At 41.5% G+C, this 23,428-nt stretch overlaps 2 protein-coding genes across 5 annotated transcripts; both read right to left on the bottom strand.

Moving 5' to 3' along the window:
* Window positions 1-136: 136 nt before the first annotated feature.
* Window positions 137-15,941, bottom strand: mapk15 (mitogen-activated protein kinase 15). 3 transcript variants are annotated; one of them, XM_048230534.1, is made up of 15 exons: window positions 15,855-15,941; window positions 15,093-15,262; window positions 10,280-10,378; window positions 10,129-10,158; window positions 8,585-8,675; window positions 6,778-6,908; window positions 6,146-6,309; window positions 4,674-4,813; window positions 4,370-4,427; window positions 4,128-4,265; window positions 3,610-3,715; window positions 3,028-3,463; window positions 2,054-2,163; window positions 1,599-1,751; window positions 137-770 (listed from the first exon to the last, which is right to left on the bottom strand). In XM_048230534.1, exons 2-15 carry the CDS (start codon window positions 15,159-15,161, stop codon window positions 579-581), a joined length of 1,917 nt encoding a protein of 638 aa, XP_048086491.1. In that variant the 5' UTR covers window positions 15,162-15,262; window positions 15,855-15,941; the 3' UTR covers window positions 137-578. The 3 variants fall into 3 exon arrangements, with proteins under 3 accessions (XP_048086491.1, XP_048086492.1, XP_048086493.1); XM_048230535.1 differs by having other exon boundaries at window positions 15,093-15,213; window positions 15,855-15,936; XM_048230536.1 differs by lacking the exons at window positions 15,093-15,262; window positions 15,855-15,941 and adding an exon at window positions 11,209-11,293.
* A 111-nt stretch (window positions 15,942-16,052) lies between these two features.
* Window positions 16,053-23,411, bottom strand: vps28 (VPS28 subunit of ESCRT-I). 2 transcript variants are annotated; one of them, XM_048230362.1, is made up of 10 exons: window positions 23,320-23,411; window positions 22,131-22,200; window positions 21,852-21,880; window positions 21,550-21,587; window positions 21,316-21,405; window positions 20,579-20,684; window positions 20,285-20,386; window positions 19,808-19,861; window positions 19,516-19,607; window positions 16,053-17,388 (listed from the first exon to the last, which is right to left on the bottom strand). In XM_048230362.1, exons 2-10 carry the CDS (start codon window positions 22,168-22,170, stop codon window positions 17,268-17,270), a joined length of 672 nt encoding a protein of 223 aa, XP_048086319.1. In that variant the 5' UTR covers window positions 22,171-22,200; window positions 23,320-23,411; the 3' UTR covers window positions 16,053-17,267. The 2 variants fall into 2 exon arrangements, with proteins under 2 accessions (XP_048086319.1, XP_048086318.1); XM_048230361.1 differs by lacking the exon at window positions 23,320-23,411 and adding an exon at window positions 22,962-23,113.
* Window positions 23,412-23,428: the final 17 nt, after the last annotated feature.

The following is a 23,428-nucleotide window of genomic DNA, read 5'->3' as shown; positions in this document are numbered from 1 at the left end:
TTTTAGCTCTGAATTCCCAGCAACACCTCCATCATCTACACAAAGAACAGCATACCACATCTCCAGAATTGCTCAATATTTCAGGCTTTACAGTAACCTCTTTTTTTATTTTATCTTCTGCTGTGTTTTGGACTTATTATCTTATGTCTTATGCTTAATTTCAAAGACACTTTTATCCAAGTCCACATGGCTGAACCCCAATTCCTCCCATAAATATTTTCTGGTGATCCAAAATAATGTATTTTCTCTTCACAATAGTCTCCCTGACAGTTGCCTGTTTGCCTTGGTCTTTATCCTCTAAACTGATGTGCTGTCTATTTGTACAAGGGCATACATATTCTGTGTATTATTTGCAAGCCAGTCATTGAATGTATGCAGATAAAACACTTTGTGATTGCATAATTGTGTTGTGCATATGCATTTGTGCATTGTTGTGAGGAAGGGTGTGTGTGTTTTGAATGCTGGTTGCAGCTTTTCAACATGATATCCTGGTCAGTCTTTCTGATGATGCTGCAGGGCTGGTGCGTTCGGTTGTTTGTTTGTTTTCAATGTTTATGTCTAAGTGCATTAATTGTATGCTAGTGCTGATGGCGGCTCCTCAGTAAGTTGTCCAGTTCAGTCTTGTTGATGGTGCCGTAGGCTTGCGAATAGCTGCCCAGTTTGGCCCGGGGGTCTCCGGCAGCTGAGACGTTGGAGTTGCTTTGGAACACTTTCTTGCTGAATCTGACCTGTGGCCGGGCCTCACGCGTCTGAGAAGGGGACCGCTGGTTCTATCTCACACAATGAGAACCAAGAAAGACAGAAACCACATTGACAGAGTGGACAGAGAGAGGCAAGGGAAAGGAGAGAAGAGAAGAGAGAAAGAGAAAACACAAATGATTTTACTGCTTTGATCAAACCAGTTGTCACATACAATAAAAGCAAACATGTCTAGAGTTCACAGGGTGTTTTAAGAGCTAGTTTTTTCATCCTCAACTGTGAGCATGTAAATAGTTCCTCTGAAGTCAGGCTTGACAGCAGTGGTCTCAGCCACCTGCCAGGCGGTGGTTTTCTGCAGAGCAGCTTTGTGCCGGCGTCTTTTGTTAGAGGCACCAGACAAATGTGAGCTGACTGTAATCGTAGTGGCTCCCCATCAGTGCCGCAAAAAGCCGATGCAGCGGATGGAGTCCAAGGGGCTCTGTGCCCGTCCGAGCCTCGAAGTAAGAGAAGCTGAGTCATCCTGAGCTTTAATGCAGCGTGCCTCCTCAGGGGAATCTGCAAGAGCCCTAAGTAGCGAGTGCTTGCACACCCAAACTCCACTGCAGTCACCAGGGGCGCCAAAAGAAATAATGTGCGCAGCAAACCCCGACATGTGCAGGAGACAGCTGTGTAAACATGCACGCCTGCCTGTCTGTCTGTGTGACCACGCAGGCACATGTGTGCTTGTGTGAGTGAGAATGCATTGTCTGTATAAAAGACTGTATTACAGAGTATAATAAAGGGTGCATTCATTTTAGGCCAGTAACAGCTGGAGCAAGTGAGCGCGTGTGATGCAAAGGCGACCACAGATGATGGGGGGGGGGGGTCAAGACAGGTGGTGGACGAGGTGCCGGACTTACCAGTCGCGCAGAGGTCACACACAGCCCAGACGACACCGGGGGCTCATCCCGGCGGACCAGCGGGTTGTTGAGGGGACGAGACAGTGTCAGCGAGAAGGAACGGACGCGGGGGACGGGAGCTGAGCGTCCGCGCGCACGGCCATTATCTCCAACCTGCAAGAGAAAGAAAACGACAAAACAGATGGAGTTACACTGGGAAAGAAATAGACAGCTAACCTACATAATTATGGAGGAAAGACAACAGACACAGATAATGAAACAGGATGTGGTAGAAAAAGGAGGGCACATGTTGGTATGTGGCATGTTGGTGAAAATCTAGAAGCTCAACATGGTAAAAAAAAAATCACAGTGGTCTTTGTGGTCCTTCATAGCTTTGACAGTCAGCACATATGGTGAACAAAGGCCTAAATGTATATAGGCTACTGTCTGTCAACATCACACATGGAGAGACTTACCATGTTCCCATTAGCGCCCTCTGATGGCAGGATAGGGATGTGCTCAGCAGTGGCGACCTGCTGCGGTTGCCTCCTGTAGACCAGGCCATTGCGCTGCAGCTGGGAGAGCACTGAGGGTTAGAGTAGGTGGTTTAGCACTACACCTGCCCTAGTGAGACCCACACATGACGGACATCTAATCTAAGTCAGAGCGAACGTATGCAAATATCAAGTTGTATACACTCGTGACAGGATATAATGTATACGGTGTGCACATCCGTGTGCATGTGAATGCCAAACATTGTGTTGATGTGCGTGTGAGCTTATATGTGTGTGTTTGCATGTATATGTTTGTTTTGGCAAGGGCAGCTGGTAAGCATCCCTTGAGAATACACTTCACTCATCCTGAATTCTATATCAGCACCATGGACAAGGCCACGAGTGGACTCTAATGGTTCCACACACCTAGGTCTGAATACTCGGGGGAGGGTGGAGTTGATGACTAACTACAGTCGCTATTCACCTGGCTGCCATAACGAGACTGAGGGGTACACTTGCCATTACACCTCAGTCCAGCAGATGGTGGTGGTAATGCACTCCGTTTGCAAACTGCCAAAAAAAGCTCACTTATTATAGAAGGGTTCAGTGGCCTGTTCTTCTTCTTCAGTGAATTGTTTTTTAGCAGTTTTCAAATGGAGTGCATTACCACCACCATCTGCTGGACTGAGGTGTAATGGCAAGTGTACCCCTCAGACTCGTAATGGCCGCCGGGTGAATAAGGCGAATGGACATAAAACAATCTTAATCTATATGGCTCTGTGATGTCCAACATGCATCCATACTTATATGAAGGCCAAGGGAGACATTACAGATCTTAAGATCAGGACTTTTCTGTCCAGTACTAAAATGAGAATATCTAATTCACTTTATGTATATTCTTTGATAGTATGTGTGTATGTGAAGTATGACTAAAAAGTATGAATTGTGCAACTTACTAGGAGCGTGAGTAATGGGGTTGTAGGTAGTCTTCTGTGCACCAGGACTCAACAGTACACCAACTCGGTCATTAGCTGGTCGTGTATGTGTGGGGACTGAACCACTCTTCTCATTGGCTGTTTGTGCGACCGTGTGTGCCGCACCACTCTTTTCATTGGCTGGCTGTATGTGTGGTAGCACTGGACTGGTTGCTGGCTGCTGCGTTGTAGAACTCTCTTTCCAAAGACTTGGTGACTTATTTTCGCCATCACCTCCCCCTTCTACTTTAGCAGCTTCCTTTGGGATTGAGGATGTCCCGTTGGACTTTGCCAGCGCGTTCTCGGAGCAGTCTCCCCTGGACCCTGAACTGCCTTTTGTCTGTCCCTTCTGCTCCTCCTCCTTCCTCCTGTGCCAGCGCTTCTGGACCCAGCCACTATACCTCTTCTCAGTGATCATCTATGAGTAGATACGGAACATTTTGAAAAAGCCCAAAACACACACACACACACACACACACACACAGCTTTATACGCATGCGTGCGCGCGCACACACACACACACACACACACACACACAAAGTACATGCACGCCCAGGGGTTTACCTCGTATAGCTTGTTGCGATACTGCGTGACAGACAGTTGGACATCATCATCCACAGGGAGGATGACATCATAGTCCAGACCAGGCTCTTTGGCTGGGTTATGGAACCTGTGCAGAGGTGCAGGGAATGTGAGTGGAGAGGGGTTGTGTTGACAAAATGTAAATGTTTATGGGCTAGCAACATTTTTCTCAAATAATGTATTTACAGCTAAGGATAATGTCAGTTTACAAACAGTGAAAATGTACATTTTAGTTTAATTATGCTTGAATAAAAATGAGCCATGATGGGCTTCTTTTTTTCTATTTTTTCTCTCTCTGTACCCGGACACACATGGACGTTGCAGGGCCCCTGTTCTCCTGCTGCAGCCTCTTTCTGGGTTGGAACACCAGCAAACACCTCTGAGGTCACATAGCATCCACTGGAGCTCCCAGCAGCTTGTAGGCTCTGTTCTGCTGTAGCCTTCTTCAGGGTTGAACACCTACTTTTTTTCTATCTCTCTCTTTCTCTCTCTCTCTGTACCTGGACACATATGGATGTTGTAGGCTCTGTTCTGCTGTGAGCCTCTTCTCAGGGTTGAACACCAGTAAACACTTCAGGAGGTCCAGAGCATCAGCATCCACTGGAGCTCCCAGCAGCTCCTCAAGAGGAACTTGGGGCCTGAGGATGCAGCATATTATTATGCCATGCATGCATGCGCACACACACACACACACACACATATATAAATGGGTGCATGCCAACCCACATCCACGCAAACCTACCTGAGCAACATCCTTTGGATCACAGAGGCTCCATATTCTGAGCGGATGGAGATAACATCTGCAGCACAACACATTCCCATTCAATCAACACATTACAGCCTGAATCAACACACATTTCCAGCAGATAACTGATAACGTTTATCAACAGACCACATCTCTGATACAGAGAGGGTGGACAAAAGCCAAGCAGAGGGATCAGTAAAGGACTTTCTATTCTCCCATAGACTGTGGGTTGAAGTGTATGAGAACAAGGTAGGAGGTATCAGGAAAGGTTGAAAGCATGTGTGGCCCAGGATGCTCTTACCCTCGGGTGTGGGATGGGGGATGGCACTCATGATCTTCTCGATCTGGTTGATGGTGGAGGTGCCTGGGAACAGCGGCTTTCCCAGCAGAATTTCGCCCAGGATGCACCCGACGCTCCACATGTCCACACCCTTTGTGTACCTGTGTGGACAGACAGACATGGACAGGACATGGTGGGTGACCACTTCAGCACCTCAGCCATCCATCTATTTGTTATGGATGTTCTGTCACAACATGGAATTTGATGTATATTTAGTGTTTGTCTAGTTTGTCTAGCTAGCAAACAAAAAAAAATCATAGTGTTTACAGTCATAACCATCGTACTGTACATGCTGTGTGTGTGTGTGTGTGTGTGTGTGTGTGTGTGTGTGTGTGTGTGTGTGTGTGTGTGTGTGTGTGTGTGTGTGTGTGTGTGTGTGTGTGTGTGTGTGTGTGTGTGTGTGTGTGTGTGTGTGTGTGTGTGTGTGTGTGTGTGTGTGTGTGTGTGTGTGTGTGTGTGTGTGTGTGTGTGTGTGTGTGTGTGTGTGTGTGTGTGTGTGTGTGTGTGTGTGTGTGTGTGTGTGTGTGTGTGTGTGTGTGTGTGTGTGTGTGTGTGTGTGTGTGTGTGTGTGTGTGTGTGTGTGTGTGTGTGTGTGTGTGTGTGTGTGTGTGTGTGTGTGTGTGTGTGTGTGTGTGTGTGTGTGTGTGTGTGTGTGTGTGTGTGTGTGTGTGTGTGTGTGTGTGTGTGTGTGTGTGTGTGTGTGTGTGTGTGTGTGTGTGTGTGTGTGTGTGTGTGTGTGTGTGTGTGTGTGTGTGTGTGTGTGTGTGTGTGTGTGTGTGTGTGTGTGTGTGTGTGTGTGTGTGTGTGTGTGTGTGTGTGTGTGTGTGTGTGTGTGTGTGTGTGTGTGTGTGTGTGTGTGTGTGTGTGTGTGTGTGTGTGTGTGTGTGTGTGTGTGTGTGTGTGTGTGTGTGTGTGTGTGTGTGTGTGTGTGTGTGTGTGTGTGTGTGTGTGTGTGTGTGTGTGTGTGTGTGTGTGTGTGTGTGTGTGTGTGTGTGTGTGTGTGTGTGTGTGTGTGTGTGTGTGTGTGTGTGTGTGTGTGTGTGTGTGTGTGTGTGTGTGTGTGTGTGTGTGTGTGTGTGTGTGTGTGTGTGTGTGTGTGTGTGTGTGTGTGTGTGTGTGTGTGTGTGTGTGTGTGTGTGTGTGTGTGTGTGTGTGTGTGTGTGTGTGTGTGTGTGTGTGTGTGTGTGTGTGTGTGTGTGTGTGTGTGTGTGTGTGTGTGTGTGTGTGTGTGTGTGTGTGTGTGTGTGTGTGTGTGTGTGTGTGTGTGTGTGTGTGTGTGTGTGTGTGTGTGTGTGTGTTTGTCTAGTTTGTCTAGCTAGCAAACAAAAAAAAATCATAGTGTTTACAGTCATAACCATCGTACTGTACATGCTGATAATATATTTCTGTTCAATTTCATTGCAATACATGAGGCACAAGAGAAAGCCAGCTACCTGGCAGAACCTAAGAGAATCTCAGGGGCGCGGTACCACCGGGTCGCCACGTATTCAGTCAAAGCAGGATTCCCCGCGTCCTCCTGGGTCTGGAAGAGGGAGCGTGCCAGGCCAAAGTCACACAGCTTCACAAAGCAGTCTGTGTCTAGCAGGATGTTTGAAGGCTGTGTGGCACAAATAATCAAACAGACAGCAGCATGTTTATCTCTGTATTCTTCTGTTGTACTTTCAAGAAACAGTAGCAGTAACTTTACAGACACCACCAACAACACATGTGGCACTGAAAGGCTGGCTAGCATGCTAACACGTGCTAGCCTCGACACAAGTCACAACCTGAACAAAGTGCATAGTGCATATCATACATGTCCTTCAGTTGACCATGAAAATTCATTTGAAGATGACATCAGTACTAGTTGGCAACTAGGCAAATGGTTGCACACTGTCTCTAATAAAAACTAAACAGTAAGTGATCTTACAAATTCTGCCCAGTATTTCAATACAATTCAATACATTTTTGAAAAAATCATTAAATGTGTATTATGCGTGTTACATGAAGCACAATCAGTAGGTGCATGTTGGCAAATAGTTAGTGTTCCATATGCTTTCATAGAGAGCTGTGACTGCTTAAGCACCTTCTGGTCTCTGTGGATGACGTTCCCTGAGTGCAGGTACTTGGTGGCTTTGAGTAGCTGGTACATGATGTACCGCTTGTGGACATCTTTCAGCAGGTTGCCCTTCTTGATCACAGCATGCAGGTCTGTGTCTGTGTGGAGAGGCAAGGTGTAAACAGCAAGCAAATGCTTGCGTGAGAATGACTGGAGCTGGAATGCATAGCTGGCTCAAATCAGTGGGGTGAGTGAATGAGTGCTGGCCGGGCCAATTTGTGTCAACGTTTTTCGTGAGATGTGTGTAGGTTGGTGTGGGCTTTCTACTGTTGTGTCGATTGTGTGTGTGTGTGTTTTCACAGCACTGTTTGTTTGTGATGATCACAATACGAACAAGTGATGCTGTGGCTGCATGCCATTAACACAGAGGGCGCTGAGGGGAGCCTTGGCTGACGTCAGGAGCCAGCGGCAGCAGTGACGCACACAGGCTTAAATCTGCCCAGTCATGCTCAGCTGCTCTGTTTACATGGAGTAGCCATGGGGGAGGAGCCTCCGAGGCAGGTGACCCCCATGCCCTCATCCTCTCTCTGAGCATCCACCTGATTTATAGATCCTTTCAATTACATAAACAAAGGAGCATTCCTAAGGAATTTCTAGTGGCACAGAAATAAAGTTGCCATTTTATAGAGCACTATGCTAAAGTCTGACACATTTTAATTACAACATCTGTGTTGATTTTGAACTTTAAAACCAGAAACCCTCTAGGAACAGATTGAAAGGGTCTACAATACAGATTCTGGAATTATTGAGACAGGTAGCATCATCGGCCGTCAGCCTCTATCTCAGGACCGCCTGATCTATACAACACTGTTAAACTATACTATGAGCCTTAAGAAAACCGTATTCCTTAATAGTGCTGGTGGGTCAAGCATCTCAGTCAAAGACCATCAGTGTCAGCTGCCTCAACTCAACGATGGCCCCTGCTACACTACAGTCATTTCATCATATTACAGGGTTCCCACTAAGTCAAATGTAAAATTCCATGACCCTGATTATCCCTGACAAAAAAATAATTTCCATGACTTACTATATAATGAATGGTACAATATACTGACCAAATGGCTTCAGAGCAGCCGCATTGCGTTCAAGAATCTTTTACTTTTTTAGAGCGGGAGATGAATAAATGGGTATATGAATAAACTAAGTTGGGCTACTCAAGCAAGCAGTAAAGCTAATAACCAGATATACACCAGTTCTCTGTGGATGTATTTGTATTAATGTATTTTGGCAAGTAAATGTTAAAACTGCTACAACAAAATTCCCTGATATTCCATGACTTTCCCTAAAAAATATATAGAATTTCCCGACTTTGTCTGGAATAGACTTTCCTTTACAAAACTCCATGATATTCCAGAAATTCCATGATATTAGCACAGCTATCTGGGAAAAAAGGCCCCCAAAACAGAGGAAATGACCAACAGCTACAACCACTCTGAAATGGTCCCTTGAGTTTTGTTACCTACTAAGACTAAAGGAAAAACCTTGAAAAAGGCCAATAACCAACTGCTCACTCACTGCAGGATCCCCTAACACTGTCATATGCCAGTATAATCAAATGCACCATAGAATATGCCTAGGCTGGCTATCACCAAACCGATTCTCAAAAGAGAGTTGGTCTGAAAAAGATACATGTCTGTGTCGCTTGATACTGACGGCATCAGCGCAGCCATGGCTTCAACCATGAAGCCATGGTGTTCAGCAGCGCTCCTAACCCTACTCCTCCCTACTGCTATTTCAACAAAACATCACTCAGCTGATCAAAAAGATGCCTTACCCATATACTCAAACACCAGGTAGATGTCTTTGTCATTTCGGGCACGGATAACATCCAGTAGTTTGACTATGTTGGGGTGATCTCCAAACTCCTGAGGAGACAAATAAACAGGGCAAACAGTCCTCATGAAAAATATTAGTAATTGCAAATGAGTTATCACGTGCTGACAGAATGACATTCAAAAACTCTCTTTGATGAAATGTGGAGATGTGTCCAGCACGGGACTCTAATGCTCTTGGGTGCTCCTTGTTGGACTCCTAATGACATTGCATTAATGCAACTGGACATGTTTTGGGCTGAAGATATGCATGTGACAATTCTGTTTTGTATCCTTGTGACATTGCATAACAGGTATGTTTTGGGCTGAAGATAGGTGCTTCTGTTTGTGTGTGAAACGGGGATTAATACAGAACTGTGACTGCAAATGAAAACACCGGATCATATCCAGACATACTGAGCCCTTAACACATGACATTTCTCCTCATCAAAGACAGATGCATCCTCTGTTGTGTATAGTTTTGCTGTTGCAGTGGTTACTTGCCTTAGAATTGCATGCAAAGACCTACAAAGATAGGTTGACAAAAGTTCTGGATTGACAGTCTCTTGATGCTGTCTAATTAATTACCTTTTTTCCCTTTACAATTCCATGACATAGCCAGACTCAATTCTGTTTAGAATTTGAGTCTGGGACCGCACCATTGGGACATGATTATGGGGCTTTTTTCTACCCATACAGGGGGATATTGGATTTGGATCGCAATTGGATAAACCTAACCAATCAGGGCAATGAAATATGTGAATCCTGTAGAGAGAACAGCCAAAAATATCCTTCTTCTCAACAAATGCTTCAATCGCTGTTTTCTGTTTGCTTTGTTGTATCTTGTACAACAGACATGATAGCGAAATCTAAACACTGTGCTTCTCGAGCAACAGGCTTCAGAACAATGATATCAACTCAAGCCCGCTGACTAGGCACCGTTGCTCATCTGTCTATCATTGTACAAAGCCCGTCCAGATGAATTGATTGTTCGCAGACTTCGCACCAATCTCGTGTGGACATGGAGGTTCAAATTCCTCTACCTCAATATGTTGTGGGCAGGGCAAATTCAGGCTGGCTTCCAGGCCACAATTCTTTACAATCTAAATTAATTTAACTATCCAGAGAAAAAAGGGGCAATTTGCTCAGTGAGCTGAATGGGTAAGTTATCACCAGACTATTTCCATAGAGGGCATGTGATGATCCAACAGGAAGTGTAGTAGCAAGACCCAGCTGGTGTCTACTGCATAGCAAACAAACATGGCCAATACCCCAAGCAACCCAGGGGCTCCACTGTTGCTATGGAGTCAAAAATAGAGAGCAGCCTGATTACCCTTGATTGTGACTGCAGGCTTTTAGTGCTGTGACCCTTCCACTGATGAGATTCAGCACATGAATGGAGAACTACATTGAACTTGATTATGTCAGGAGGGATCACTTGACCTGTAGCCATGAAAAAAGTACTCTGGTACTCTGATGACAACCAGCTTTAACAGCCAGTGCTTACCTGGAGAAACATGATTTCTCTGAAAGTTCTCTGTGGAAAACACAGAAAAATGAAATAGTTTTAGTGAACATTTCATAAAGTAGGTTGCTTTAAAGTTCCAGTTCCTTTAAGTTTGCCATTTCCCATGCGTATTGTATTTTAAGAGACATACCTGTGCGTCAGTGCGATTCCTGAAGGCATCAAAAATTTTCTTGACAGCCACGGTCTCGCCGGTCTTCCGGTCAACAGCTTTCCACACAATCCCATAGGCCTGGACACACAGATGGACAGGTGAGGCACAGGGCAAACAGAAAATTCAGCTGTGTTGCCAAATCAGGGCTGTACAGTGCTATATAGTAGGATATATTTATCTATTTATTTACTTTTGTAAAGTATTTTATAAATGACATTATTCATGAAATGCATAGTCTGTATTGTCCATCTTGCCATCTTGTCTATGTACTGTATGTACAACAACCGGACATACAGGAGTAAACACAGCAAACCACTGTACACATTTAAATATACAAATAGCCTACAATGTGTCAAGGAGTGAGAATATGCAAAACACATGTCAGTAACTATCACCAGAGAGTGACTATGCTTGTGTTTAACATTGCTGCAAACAGAGTGAAGGAGTTTTTTAATAGGATTTTGAATAGGAATAGGATTCTAAAGATTGGGAGCCTAACTGTTCATCAAAAAGAAGTGCATGAAACACATGGACAAAGGATTACAACAGAAGAAGATAACAGTTCGGGGTTTACACAAGATTTGCAGAGTGAGCAGATCATACAACCCATATGGTTGCACCCCCCACCTTACAGTTTGTCATACTGGTTAATCATACCCATCATTGAGGACCATGTAATTATTCCATGGAGCAGAAACTTTATTGGTGCTAGACATGTGCTTTCTGAGATCACAATAACAAGTTTCTGAGAACACAGGTGAGTCCCACGGACAGGTGAGAACGAGGAGGTCCAAACAGAGTACTTGCCCACATGGAGGTTAAAGTTAAACCTCCTCTGGGGACAAACAAAACAACCAAATCACAATGTGATGTCGAGGCACTCTTGCCTGCATCGGCACAACACAAACCTTTAATGAATCATCCTCCACGCATCATTAAAAAGCCAAGGGGAAACAGAGCAGCAGGAGGGGAGAAAGAGCAGAAAGAGAAAAGGTGTACGACTAGGATAAAAGGGTCATAGCAGAGCCATATAAAGGTAGAGTTGCGACAATGGGTGTTCAAAATTCGTTAAGGTCACGTGGTTCATGTAAACTTCAAATAGTTCCCGGAAGTGATTGACAATGGATTAGAATGCATTAAATAGGCTACTGTTCAATGATAGACGAGCCACGATTTTGGGTAATTGACAGTCAATAAATGCATTGATATACAATATTTATAACACAGTGTAATTATTGTGTAAACTATGTAGTTATCCTACCATTACAACAATATTAAATTAAATTCCAGACCTTATCTTAGCCTGCTATATAAGGTGACCTTTTTTCCAGATCTTTTACGTTATGTGTCACTTGATATTTTTCTGTACAAAATCAAGACAGGAGATTCTTTAGAAAAACGCAAATTGCACCCACCCCATAAGTGTATCTAAATTATCGCTATACAAAATAAATGACCTCGTACAGTGACTCGAAAAGCTGTAAACAGTGTTTTTGAGACTGCGTGTATCCTACAAAAGCTCGCCTGTTAAATTTTGATTTTGCAACGAGAAACTGTAACACAGCTAGTCTAAACATTAGTTGTTTGAGTTTTCTACCCCGCGTTTCCTCTGGTAGTTACTGATCTGAGCTAATGAGTGAATTACCTAGCCAAGCCTATATCGTCGCGGGAGAATAAAAAAAGTTTAAACGTTTTTTAACATCTCCAGTGTAATGGTGGGCATTCTAAGTTAACCGTAGCATTAGGCCTACCTATTTAGTAACCCCATGGTAATGCGAGTGATCATAATAAAATATAAAACGTGACATGTAAGTCCTTCGATAAATAACCAGGCTATGAACTCACAAACATGAACAGCATTTTGTCATCGTTTGTCATTCACCGTGCTGTGAACAGCATCAAGATGCTAGGCTAAAGAGCTTGAGATTCAGACTGTGGCCTGGGGATGGGGATTTTACACGATCCTTCATCACTGGGCTAGTGTGCCCTGCTGTGTTAATATGACCGTGCTGATGCTAACAGCTGCAGCTCCCTCAAATCTAGGTTCTCTCATGCATATTAGGCTAGCTTTTGCCAATGAAAATGAATGCAAAAAAACAAACAAAAAACAGTCCTGCTCCTAACTGAGGAAACGTTTACGTTACCAACAATGTTAAGAACAAACTCAGTTTCACTGCTGCAAGTACAAAGTTGGCTGTAAATATGCTTCGCCATATTTAACCAAACCAGCTAGCTTTGTGATAACAAAATCTTACCTTTTATGTGTTTACTCCACTGAAAGTTATCCACATATCAAACGATTAAATCCACTTAAACCACTTAAATCCATAGCCTAGATGAGCATTGCGCACGTTACAACTATGTTGACATGATGGTAAAGCTAAATGCCCAAGACACGCCACGTCATAAAAAGTTGTAGGCTACAAACGCAAAAAAACTTAATGACAGCTCGTTCGCGTGGTGTTGCCTAGTGCTGCCTAATTGAAATGGTATAGGCAAGGTTTATCTTATATTAGGTTATTATGTGTGGCACATTTATTGGGCTTTAGTCTCTTTTAATTTATTTGATAAGGAACTGATAAAAACTGAGCAGCAGAAAAGCTGTCATAGTCGATACATAAATAGTTTATTATAATTAGGTTATTAGCTCCTTGTTGGTGCCCCCACCCAATCCCAATCCTCCCCCACCTTTTTTATGCAGCCCTTGCCACTTAATCTACTAAACCCCTCTTCTACTTTTAATGCACAAATAGGCTGACACCAGACATAATTTCAGGTAACTATATGCATGTGACAATAAACTTCCTTGTATCCTTGTATCCTTGTATTAATACTATTACTTTACTACTATTAGCCTACTGTTGTTACTGTTATTATTATTATTATTATTATTATTCGGATGAGCCAATAATGTAAATCTGAGTCTGAAATGTTGGCTACAAACAGTCTGTAACTGCACTGCTGCTATTATAAATTGTTAACTTTTGGGAACTATTTGAGGCTTCCATTAGCCGCCATTGTTGAAAAAAAATGGAACATATAGCGTCAATGGAGTTGTCGCAACTTTACCTTTATATGGCTCTGGGTCATAGTGGAGGATGGATACAGCACACTATAGACCCTTTCAACAATAAAAACAAAAAAAAAGCTTGAACGTTCTATTTGGGCCCCAATCTACTTCCTCTGCATTAAGATAACATATGGAATGTTAAAATGGAAGTCTTGTGGGGCCAACTATGATGCTGATAATGGAACTCTCTTGAAAGGGTCCATTGTTCAGTGACCCTTTCCTCGCATTTGTGGATGGCCAGTTCTGCCTCTCTTTCTTAGAGCAACCATTAACATACAAGTTCAAAGTGCAAACCTGCCAACTCCAACTTTTTTTTTCTGTTGGGTATAGTTCCACAGCAATCTGCGATTGAATTGCACCTTTTTCTCGTAGGCATTGACTGTGACATATAATCTGAACAAATCCAGCACCAAGTTGCATGCTTGTTAGTCACGCTTCAAAATAAGTAAGGACTTTTCAATGACCACTCATGATTGAGTGGGGAGCTGTAATCAAAGACCTGAGAACCTGCCCCTCCTTAAAAGCATGCAACATGATTTAGTCTCTATACCCGGATGCACTGTTGTAAAACATCAACCGACTGGCCTAACTTGGAATCGGAAGGTAGGTCCACAGCATCAAAATAAAAAAGGAGCCAAAGTTTTTTCTGATCTATTTGTCATATTTGAGCACCTGGATTTGGAATTGAATGCATAAATCTTCTCAATTCTTAGGACAATTCAGTCTCCAGTTTCCAGTAGCAACCTCCCAGAAAATCTGTTCTCTTTTTCCAAGTCATGTGAAAAGAATTACTGTACAATAAACAAATAAAGTTCAACAAAATCAGATGAGAGACAATTTATCCAACATGAATAGAATATTCACTGTCTGTCACACTGCTGACAGCAAACAGAGGCACTCCAGATTACAATCTTGCCTACAGGTCAGAAAACAGAGAATTAAGGCAGGTGGTTAGCAGAGCCTCAACAGCTTGGTGAGCTTCCTCTGGATAACAATGTCCAGCTTCGTTCGTTAGGCTCACCATCAAACAGGCAAGACACCTGTGAAATAGGAGCTGCAGTTTCGACCCTCTTACCAAGCAACACTGGAAGTCTTCCACCTGCCTGCTGCAGGACTGACCACTGCCCACACACATGCACACACACAGACAGACAGACACTCACACACACACGTTGTCCACAAATGTTCATAGCCACAACTGTTAATCTGTCTGTCCCAGTGACCCAAGACAGCAATAAAATGAAGCCAGAGATTTATCGATCATATTGCATTAAACAGCAGACAAGAAAAACAAACAACAGCAATGTGGATTAATAATCTACTTAATAAAACCCAATTCGCCTCTTAAAAACTGGATGATCTTAATGGCGAATTACATAGCTTACATAGAAACAGCTTTAGAGCACAAAGCTGTTGTTGTTCTGGTCATTAACCTAAAAACATCCCAGGAATGTTCACTGATGTAACAGGAAAGTCGAAATGTTGCAAACTCCACTGAATAACTGTTTCAGTGGTAGTCGTTGCAAATTTGTTGACTATTTAATTAAGACGATTTTCATGTAGGCCCATCTTATATATCTTGACCAATTTAAAATAATCTATTGCTAAATCAATAATCAGAACACATTGTTTACCCGTTGCCTTCGCAAAATGTTATGCAAACACAGGAAGAAAGATCACTTAACTTTCCAAAGTTCTTAAATTGTGACACGTGCAACTCACCCCCTTTCCGAGTCTTCTCTTCACTTCATATCTCAGTGAGATGTGGTCCTCCACCTCGGTTACATTCATAGTGTCTTTTTGTCTTGTAATGTGTTACTCAGTTCTTTCCAAACACATGTGTCTGAACGTGTGATAAGGGTTACTTGGTTACATCTGAGACCTGTATCTTCCTTTAGAGTTGTTAGAGGGGTTAGGGTAACGTTACAATTTTGCAGAAGGCATGACCTCAAGAAATGCAATATTATCAGGTAATGTTAGCTATCTTGCTAGTTTGAAAGCTAATATTGCTTGGCACCGACAGGTAGAGAGCTAGCTAGTCGGTGAAGATAGTTTCTCGTAAAAAAAAGGTAATCTGTAAACACTAACGTTATTGCCTCATCTTGCCACGTTCTCCCTGTATCGTTAACGTTATAACGTTAAGCATTGCGCTTTCGTGTGCTTATTTTTTGGCAATGCTAAAATCCCTAACAACTGCTCATAACCTGACCAACCTAAACTAAGATTTCAAAACCGGGGAAATTAACGATAGGAGACGCAGGTATAGCGATAGCTTGCAAACCACATGGTAGCAAATGAATGCCAATTTGTTAACGTTACCCTTTAACGTAAACAAGTTAACGCGTAATGTCACTTGGTTTGGGTGGTGTACCAGCCTTCTTTCAACTCACAAATTCCTGCACAATTACTCTGTAAAACTGTCCTTTACCCTGCACTAATGTTACATTTAAAAAAAATGTTATCCACAGTGGCAATTTGGCAAACCTTCACTTTGGTAGCCTTCAATTTGAAAATCCCCCTCTTCCTTTTGGTTGTTCGCAACAAACTGCATCGTTTTGTAATTATTTGTCGTCCTGGAGACGCAACTATGCGCCCGAGAGTTTCTTTAAAGGGGCAGAACCTCAGAGACTGAGCTCATGTGCTTAGAGAGCGATATCATAAGACACACACACACACTGCACATTTTAGAGGTAGGTTTTTATTTATAATTTCTAAAAATGTTTACATGCTTTTATTTAAAACTGTTTTATTTACAAAGAGAAATTTTAAATAAATATGCATTGTTTAATGTGTGAAAAAAGCCAAAAGCCCAACAAGAACCTTCCTCAAATGATTTAGCAGTGGGAAGGAATTCTCAGTTATATAAACAGAATGAAGAAATGAACCTATGATAATGATAATGTCAAATGAGTATAATGAAATGCTATCTCAAGAAGATGGAACATTACCTCACAAGAGCTGCTAATACAATAAGTTGTTTTTGGGCTGATTGCAAGAAGTTTATTTTCCTTATTAGTGGTAGATTATGTACATTAAAACAATAAGCTGTCCTATGCAAGATTCAAAAGCAACATCTGGCCAAGGTGATGCTAGATGTTTTGATTTCTAAAAACAGAAATCAAAACATGTGACATTGATTCCAAGTTTTACATAACAGGTTGTACATAGCTGCAAACACTATCAAAAAACAACCCCATTCTAGCAGAAACATGGGAGATGGCCAGAGAAAGGTACATGTTAAACTCAACTGTGAGTACAAATGATGACTGAATGTTGGAGAGGAATTGTTGCAAAGTGCATCTTTTTGCTTCTTACACCGTTATTGATTCTCTAAAGAAAACCCGAACCCTTTTTGTGTCCATGTGAGGGGAACAAAATTAATGGCTACTAGGAGTTAAAATACTAATTGCAAAAAAATACATGTCAGAGAGCTCTATTTTCTAGTTAAGAAAAATGATCTTTTAGTATTTCCTTCATCTATGGTAAAAAAAATGGTAAAAACAGAAACGACCTGACCCAGATGCTGCTCCAGTCCAAATGGTCTTTTCCCAATTTGGTTTACATTTGTTTTGTTACTCTTAGTTACATGTCTTATATAAAAAAAAAACACCAACATCATCAAAGACAGGGGACCACTGTACTGAAACCAGGACAGAACAGTACAAAGCTACACTGTATTGTACAACCAGTAGGACTATAAAGGCAGTGGGGCAAAAGTGGGGTTAAAGTGGCAAAGGGGCATCGTAAAAGATCTACTTATTACGAGTGTTGGGAGCGGGGGTGTTTGCCAGAGTGGATGTTCACTACTCGAGATAGGATGGTGTGTTAAACAACAGAAGAGTGTTGAGGGGGGAAAGGGGGAGTAGGGGCAGGGCACACAGACAGGGGCTGGGTGGCCTAGGAGGAGTGCAGGAAGCGATTGAAGGCGTTGTAGGCAGACTCCAGGTCGAAGAGCATCTGCCGCACCTGCGAGTCATCCAGTTCATCAGAGGCAGACATGCTGCTCAAAGTAGTCAGCCTGGAATATAATACACCTCCATTAGAAAGGGACTCATACAAGGCCTTCAAAACAGAGACCAATGTTAAGTTCATATTTACTAAGGCACAGCATATCAAGTATATCGAGTAAGATACTTGATACACTACAATTTGGTGAAAAAAATATGGGATTGCCTTTTATTGATTTATGATATCATCAGTGAGAGAATATAAAGTAATATGTGATCTTATTTACCATGGTGTTTGCCAGAGAGTGTCATTTGAGAACTTTTTAAGAAAGCAAAGGCAAAGACAATAGAAATGTCAGAGAGAGATCTTTACATTGACACAGCGTAAAAGCAACACGTACCATAAAAGGCCTGAGTTCATTTCAGTGATTGGCAGGCTCCGTTCAAGCAAGTCAACAAGCAAGTGTGCCTTTTGACAGTAAGGTGCTGCCTAACCTTGTGAGGGTAGAATGAGGCTAACTATTAACAGCGGCCAGCAAACAATTACAGCTGGACATTGAAAATCTCATATTAAGCTTTGTGACAATGGGTGGGGACACCTCTTCAACAAAGTAAAAAAGGATTAGTCACCTAAAGTTTTTTTGCATTATACTCAGATATGCATTACACAACTCAGAACTATTTCATAACTTTTGCACCCAGGTTAATTATGAACATCATCCACATGATGTTTAAAAACTGTTTATAGTTTTATCCTAGACAGTTAGGTGTCCTATCCACACTTCATACCTCATCTCAGCAAACTTATAGACAAGAGGCCCTCTGCTTTTAAGCCCACACATTCTGACCAACCAGTTAGCAGCAATGAAAGACAGTGTTGCTCACTTGCAACACCACAACATCACATAGTATATGGACCGCAGACTAAACCAACGGTCAGACATCTGATAACGTCTGGCCGGTCGATGACCATCTAGATTCAAGATTCTAGACTGTAGCTCCAGTCAGTGCGGTGTGCACAGCTCTGCCTACATCTGTGGACCTCCATCAATTAGTTTACTGCAGAATCAACATGCTGAATCTGTATCTGAGCTGTTGAGAAAAAGGTTGCTCTAATTGGCTGTTTAGCCTGGCTGTTGTGGCGAAGAAGTATGGTGTAATCATCCGATATTCCATAGACACAATCCTGGTAGTTAGCATCTTGCCTCTGGATCTAACAACAGTGTCACCTTTTTTCTCCTCAGCCTCTTTCTTACCTCCACAACCAAAAGACCCAGGACTGACAATACCGTCAAACATATTCTTGATTAGAATTATATACAGTTAAGAACAAAATTATTCATACCCCTGGCAAATATTGATGTGGATTTTGTCTTTATCAATATATTTGTTCTGACTGAAAATGACACTGCCACATGCCAAAAGGTGCAAGACAATGTGGTAGAAATATGAAATCAGAAAAAGAAATGTTTTCATCTTTAACATTTTTATGAAAAATTGTGTGTCCAAAATTATTCATACCCTTTTTAAATAATCAATGGAAACATCTTTATTTGCCATCACAGCTCTCAAAATGGTTCTTAGCGTCTCCACAATGATTCTAGACCACATCTTTTTAGCAGCAATCCAGGTTTTTAGGCAGGAACGATTCTTTGCCATCACTCTGGACTTGTGCTCACTTTTTTATAGACTGAGGTCTGGACTCTGGCTGGAATTAAACCCCAATGACACCATGTCGATTTCAAGTGTTGGGGTGAGAAAATTATTATTTTGGGATTTTTTCCAGAGCTGTATATATTAGGCACTGTCTTTGAGCTGTGAGCAAGAGTAGTATGCAAATTGTAAACCAGCACTGCTCTGTTTACAATTGGTTTATATGCACCTGCATAACCGCATATTGCACTAGCAGCAGAATGAAGCCAATGTGCTAGTGGACGGTGGTCGTTGCTGTATATGTAGTAGTGAAACTTTTTACCGCCCACAAAGGCAACACAAAGCGACCCAACAGGACTCAACATACAATTGGCATCGCAGCATGTGCTTTGAAGTCAGCTAAGTATACATTTATCTTTAGCCTTTACAAAGCTTTTATAGGATCGACATCTTGAAGACATCTCACTTTGAAAGAGATTTGCCTAACTTTTCAGAGTTCCATAGAGTGTGACATCTACATCTGCACAGGTAGGGGGGGGGCTTACCAAAGGCTGACTTTATCCTTGGCCTCAGAGTCTGGGGGCATGTTACTCATCCTGTTCATGGTCTCCATCAGCTCCCTCAGGTCAGGCTGGATCTAAGCAGATCATTTGAAACGGATTAATTACACCATTGACATAGCTATAGCAATTAAAGAGATTTTGGAATCTGTTAAAGTCTAACTACCACATCTTATGTTGAAAACTTGCTTTCATAATCCATACTATTCCATATTACAACAGTATCAGATTATTTAATTTTATAATCTACACCCAAATACACCAAGAGATGCTTTACCTCATCCATGGCTCTGATCTCAAGACGCAGCTTATCCATCACTGTGATGAAGAGCTGGAGAAGAAGGAGAGGCGAGAGGTACACATATTTACACATACATACATGCATATACTGGTTTTCTTTAAGGTACTGCACTTAAATACAATCCAGTGTCACTTTAGTCAGGCAGCCAAAAGGCTCTACTGCTGAGCCAGCCCATGCCATGCCCACTCGCTGGGGAGCTGAGGTGCTTCTTGGCACAGTTAAAGCCTGAAGCACTTAGGATCATCAGCATGATGCATGGCAGAGTGAAACTGATCAGCCAACTTTCGATAACGGGAAGGTTTCTAATGGAATTGCTGGAATTAAATGCTGTACTGGATAGCCAGGCTGGCTCTCTTCCAAGCATATCCATTCATCCTAAATGAGAGTCAATGCCATGAAGACACTCCCACTCTTTCTTTCAGGACAGCCAGAGAGAGGAGTGGTAGAACATACAGAGACTATATCTGCAATGCAGCGATTCAGGTTGCCCTTGTCATCCTTGATGGTGATTGGTCGGTCCTCCTTGATTCTTTCCATGGCTAGTGGACAGTCAAGCTGTAGAAAGTATGAAGTAAATGAGCAACACTTACTATAATACATATGTGAAATATAAAATAGTAACTAGCATATACAGACTATATAAACCAGACTGTAAAAAAGTTATTAAATGTGATTGCCAGCAAATTATAATCTAAAATTACTAAATTTTCTATGACATATTCCTACTGTGAAAACTGGGCAACTCACTCTGTACTTTCTGCAAAAGTCATCAATGGATCCCACATCAGAGCCCTGGACCTGTTTGAATGCAGCTTTGTACTGCACCAGTAGTCTGGAACATGCTGCAGTGTATCTGAACAAATAGAAAGAACATCAGTTCTACTTACCATTTATCCAGTGCATTTACATTATGTTACATATGCAACTCACAGCATCATTTTCCAAATAACATATGGTATAAATAAAAAATCTGCAGAGAAATAACCAGGGTTCACACTCTAAGTCAAATGTAAAATTCCATGACTTTTCCCTGACAAAAAGAACTGAATTTGCATGACCTAGCCTACATACATAATGAATGGTACCTACCAAAAATTTCAGAGCAGCCACATAGCATTCTAAAATCTTTTACTTTCTTTTATAGTGGGAAATGAATAAATGGGCATTGAAAAAAACAAAGTAGGGCTAACCACTACAACTAAATCAAGCAGTAATGGAAAATGCTAATAACCCGATGAACACTAATGCTGCATGGAAATATACTTTGTTCATGTATTTTGTGTAGTAAATGTTAAACTGCTACAATGTCATTCCCTGATTTTGCAACAAATTATATTTTTAATTGATAAAAATTTGCTGACTTGTGTCTAGAATAGACTTTATTCAACTTCCATGATATTCCAGAAATTCCATGACCCATGAGAACTCTGAATACTGTTCATGAACAGGTCATGAGTGAAAGAGTCACAGTGGATGACACTCACTCATTTGGAGTGACACAGTCTTTGATGTATGCCTTCTCAAGGGCTTGGAGGGTCTTCACGACTGCAAACAGCTCTGCCATGTTATCAAACCTAGAGAGAGAAAAAGAGAGAAGGCATGCACACATAATATTTAATATTTTTATTTAAAGTTGTTTTCATTTTGACATTTTCACAGTATTTCTTTCCATTCATTATTTTGTATTATAAACTGATTTGGAAGAGCAATTTCCTTACTTTTCTCTTTCTCTGGCATTTTTATACAGCTTCACTTCCTGTTGAAAAAAATCACCATGTTAGACTTAATTAGCATCTAAACTCACTCACATTATCAAAATATTTAATACGATCATTGCAGGGTTGGACTCATACTTGACATTTCAATTCAACAAAAAAGAACACAGTCCTAACAACTGATATTGAACAGATTTAAAATCTGAACTATACATAATTCCCATTAAATTGTAACTGTAAGCAAGCAGCAGAAACAGACTAATTTTACAAGATCAGATTAGATTGGACAAAACATGATCACTTACTTCATACAACTCTGGTTTATTGGCTGGGGCTTCAAACAAGGGAAATGGAGTGAGGAAACAAGAGATAATAGTAACAAAAAATTAATTAAAGCAGCAGTATACTCTATAGCAACCATACGAAACAACTTGCAATAACAACAGCATAGGTGGCACCAACACAAGACATTGTGAAAATGGAAAATGAATGCCTTAAAACCATGGAATGTTATTGTTAAATCACTAACTTATCTCACTGCATCATAGCACGTGTCTTTGTTCTGCTGGCTTCAAAGAACTCACCTCCTCCCATTCCTCCTGAGGCAGGTATGCCATGAAACATGATGTCACTCCAAAATCTCCCAAAGGATGACTACACAAAAACATCCAGAGATGACAGTGATTAACAGGATATTACTCTAAGATAACTTACCTGACATATCTTAGTACAATAACAAGATAAACAATAAAACCCCCTTAACCAAGCTTTATCTCGATATAGATTAAGATACTCAATTAAAAAAAGGTTTACTGTCACCACTTCCGGGAAAAAACACCCATTACAGTAACTTAGCTAGCTAGTTGGGCAAAATTGAGATAGTTCCACGGACGACTTGGTGATGGCATGATTGCAGTAATGTTCCATTGTAATGAAAACAACTTTCAGTAGCACAAACACTGTAAAAAAATACTCACAGATGGAATTCTTTACAGTGTAACGTTATACTTAAAGCCAAGCTAGCAAGCTAACATCCAACATAAGGTAAACGGAGATCAAGTGGAACAAATGTAAGCATATTTATCAAGGATCTTTAACATTCCGCTACATTTATATCAGGGATATACATTTAGGGTTATGTTACTGTCAGTGAAGTTGACAAGTTAGTAATTTCAGCTAACCAATTGGTCGACATCGTTAGCTAGCAAGCTATCCTGCTAAGCTTCCGAGCTAGCCAGCTATCTACCTTTGTTATTTGGTGGTCCGAGTTATCTGAACAATAACATTAAAGTAACGTTTGATCTCCGATATAATACATGTCATATAGATAAGAAACTATCGAATATAGTTGAATTTAGATAATAATATTAAGGATCTAGGCGTTTGAAAGCAAACGAAATGTACAAATCACTCACCCCAAGCAACAATGTTGACGACACATCAATACATGCGTCGCAAGTGAAACACGTCAAAATAGTGGGCGAACCCTTTGTTTAGTATGTATTTTCACTGTTTATATTTGTGTTTCTAGCGTAATATACGGCATGTATACACGTATTTAAAGAAATCTGGACATAGACATGTAATAGAATTGTATAATAATCGCAAATTACATGATTCATTTTGTTTGGCATCAGGGAGCAGGGCATGGTTGCCATGACTGTGAAATACGTTCATATTCTCCTACTTTGTTTTATATAGATCAGCTAAGTGCAGTTTATCCTCACATTACATAGCATTAAAATATTTTCGTAGCTTACGAGTATACATTACTTATGTCTGTGGGTACTCTTGCAATTGTTCTATTCAGCTTAATTTCTGAAATTATTCACCAACACTAAATCAGAATACCTGGCAACCCAAGCATTATTCAAAGAGAAGC

This window comes from Alosa alosa, chromosome 20 (genome assembly GCF_017589495.1).
Source record: "Alosa alosa isolate M-15738 ecotype Scorff River chromosome 20, AALO_Geno_1.1, whole genome shotgun sequence".
Taxonomy (NCBI): Eukaryota; Metazoa; Chordata; class Actinopteri; order Clupeiformes; family Clupeidae; genus Alosa; species Alosa alosa.
Note: the sequence above shows the minus strand (reverse complement) of the source record. Positions and strands in the feature narration are given on the sequence as shown.

Bases quoted from the DNA above. Each gene is read 5' to 3' on its own strand.
- mapk15 (XM_048230534.1), bottom strand. From the start codon at position 15,161: ATGAATGTAACCGAGGTGGAGGACCACATCTCACTGAGATATGAAGTG. The intron at 10,159-10,279 runs GTATGTCTCTTA...TGTTTTCCACAG, and splicing joins GGAATCGCACTGACGCACAG to AGAACTTTCAGAGAAATCAT. The intron at 3,716-4,127 runs GTACAGAGAGAG...ACCTCTGCACAG, and splicing joins CAACATCCATATGTGTCCAG to GTTCCATAACCCAGCCAAAG.
- vps28 (XM_048230362.1), bottom strand. From the start codon at position 22,170: ATGTTTCATGGCATACCTGCCTCAGGAGGAATGGGAGGAG. The intron at 20,685-21,315 runs GTGAGTGTCATC...CTATTTGTTCAG, and splicing joins GACTGTGTCACTCCAAATGA to ATACACTGCAGCATGTTCCA. The intron at 19,608-19,807 runs GTAAAGCATCTC...TGATCTGCTTAG, and splicing joins AGATCAGAGCCATGGATGAG to ATCCAGCCTGACCTGAGGGA.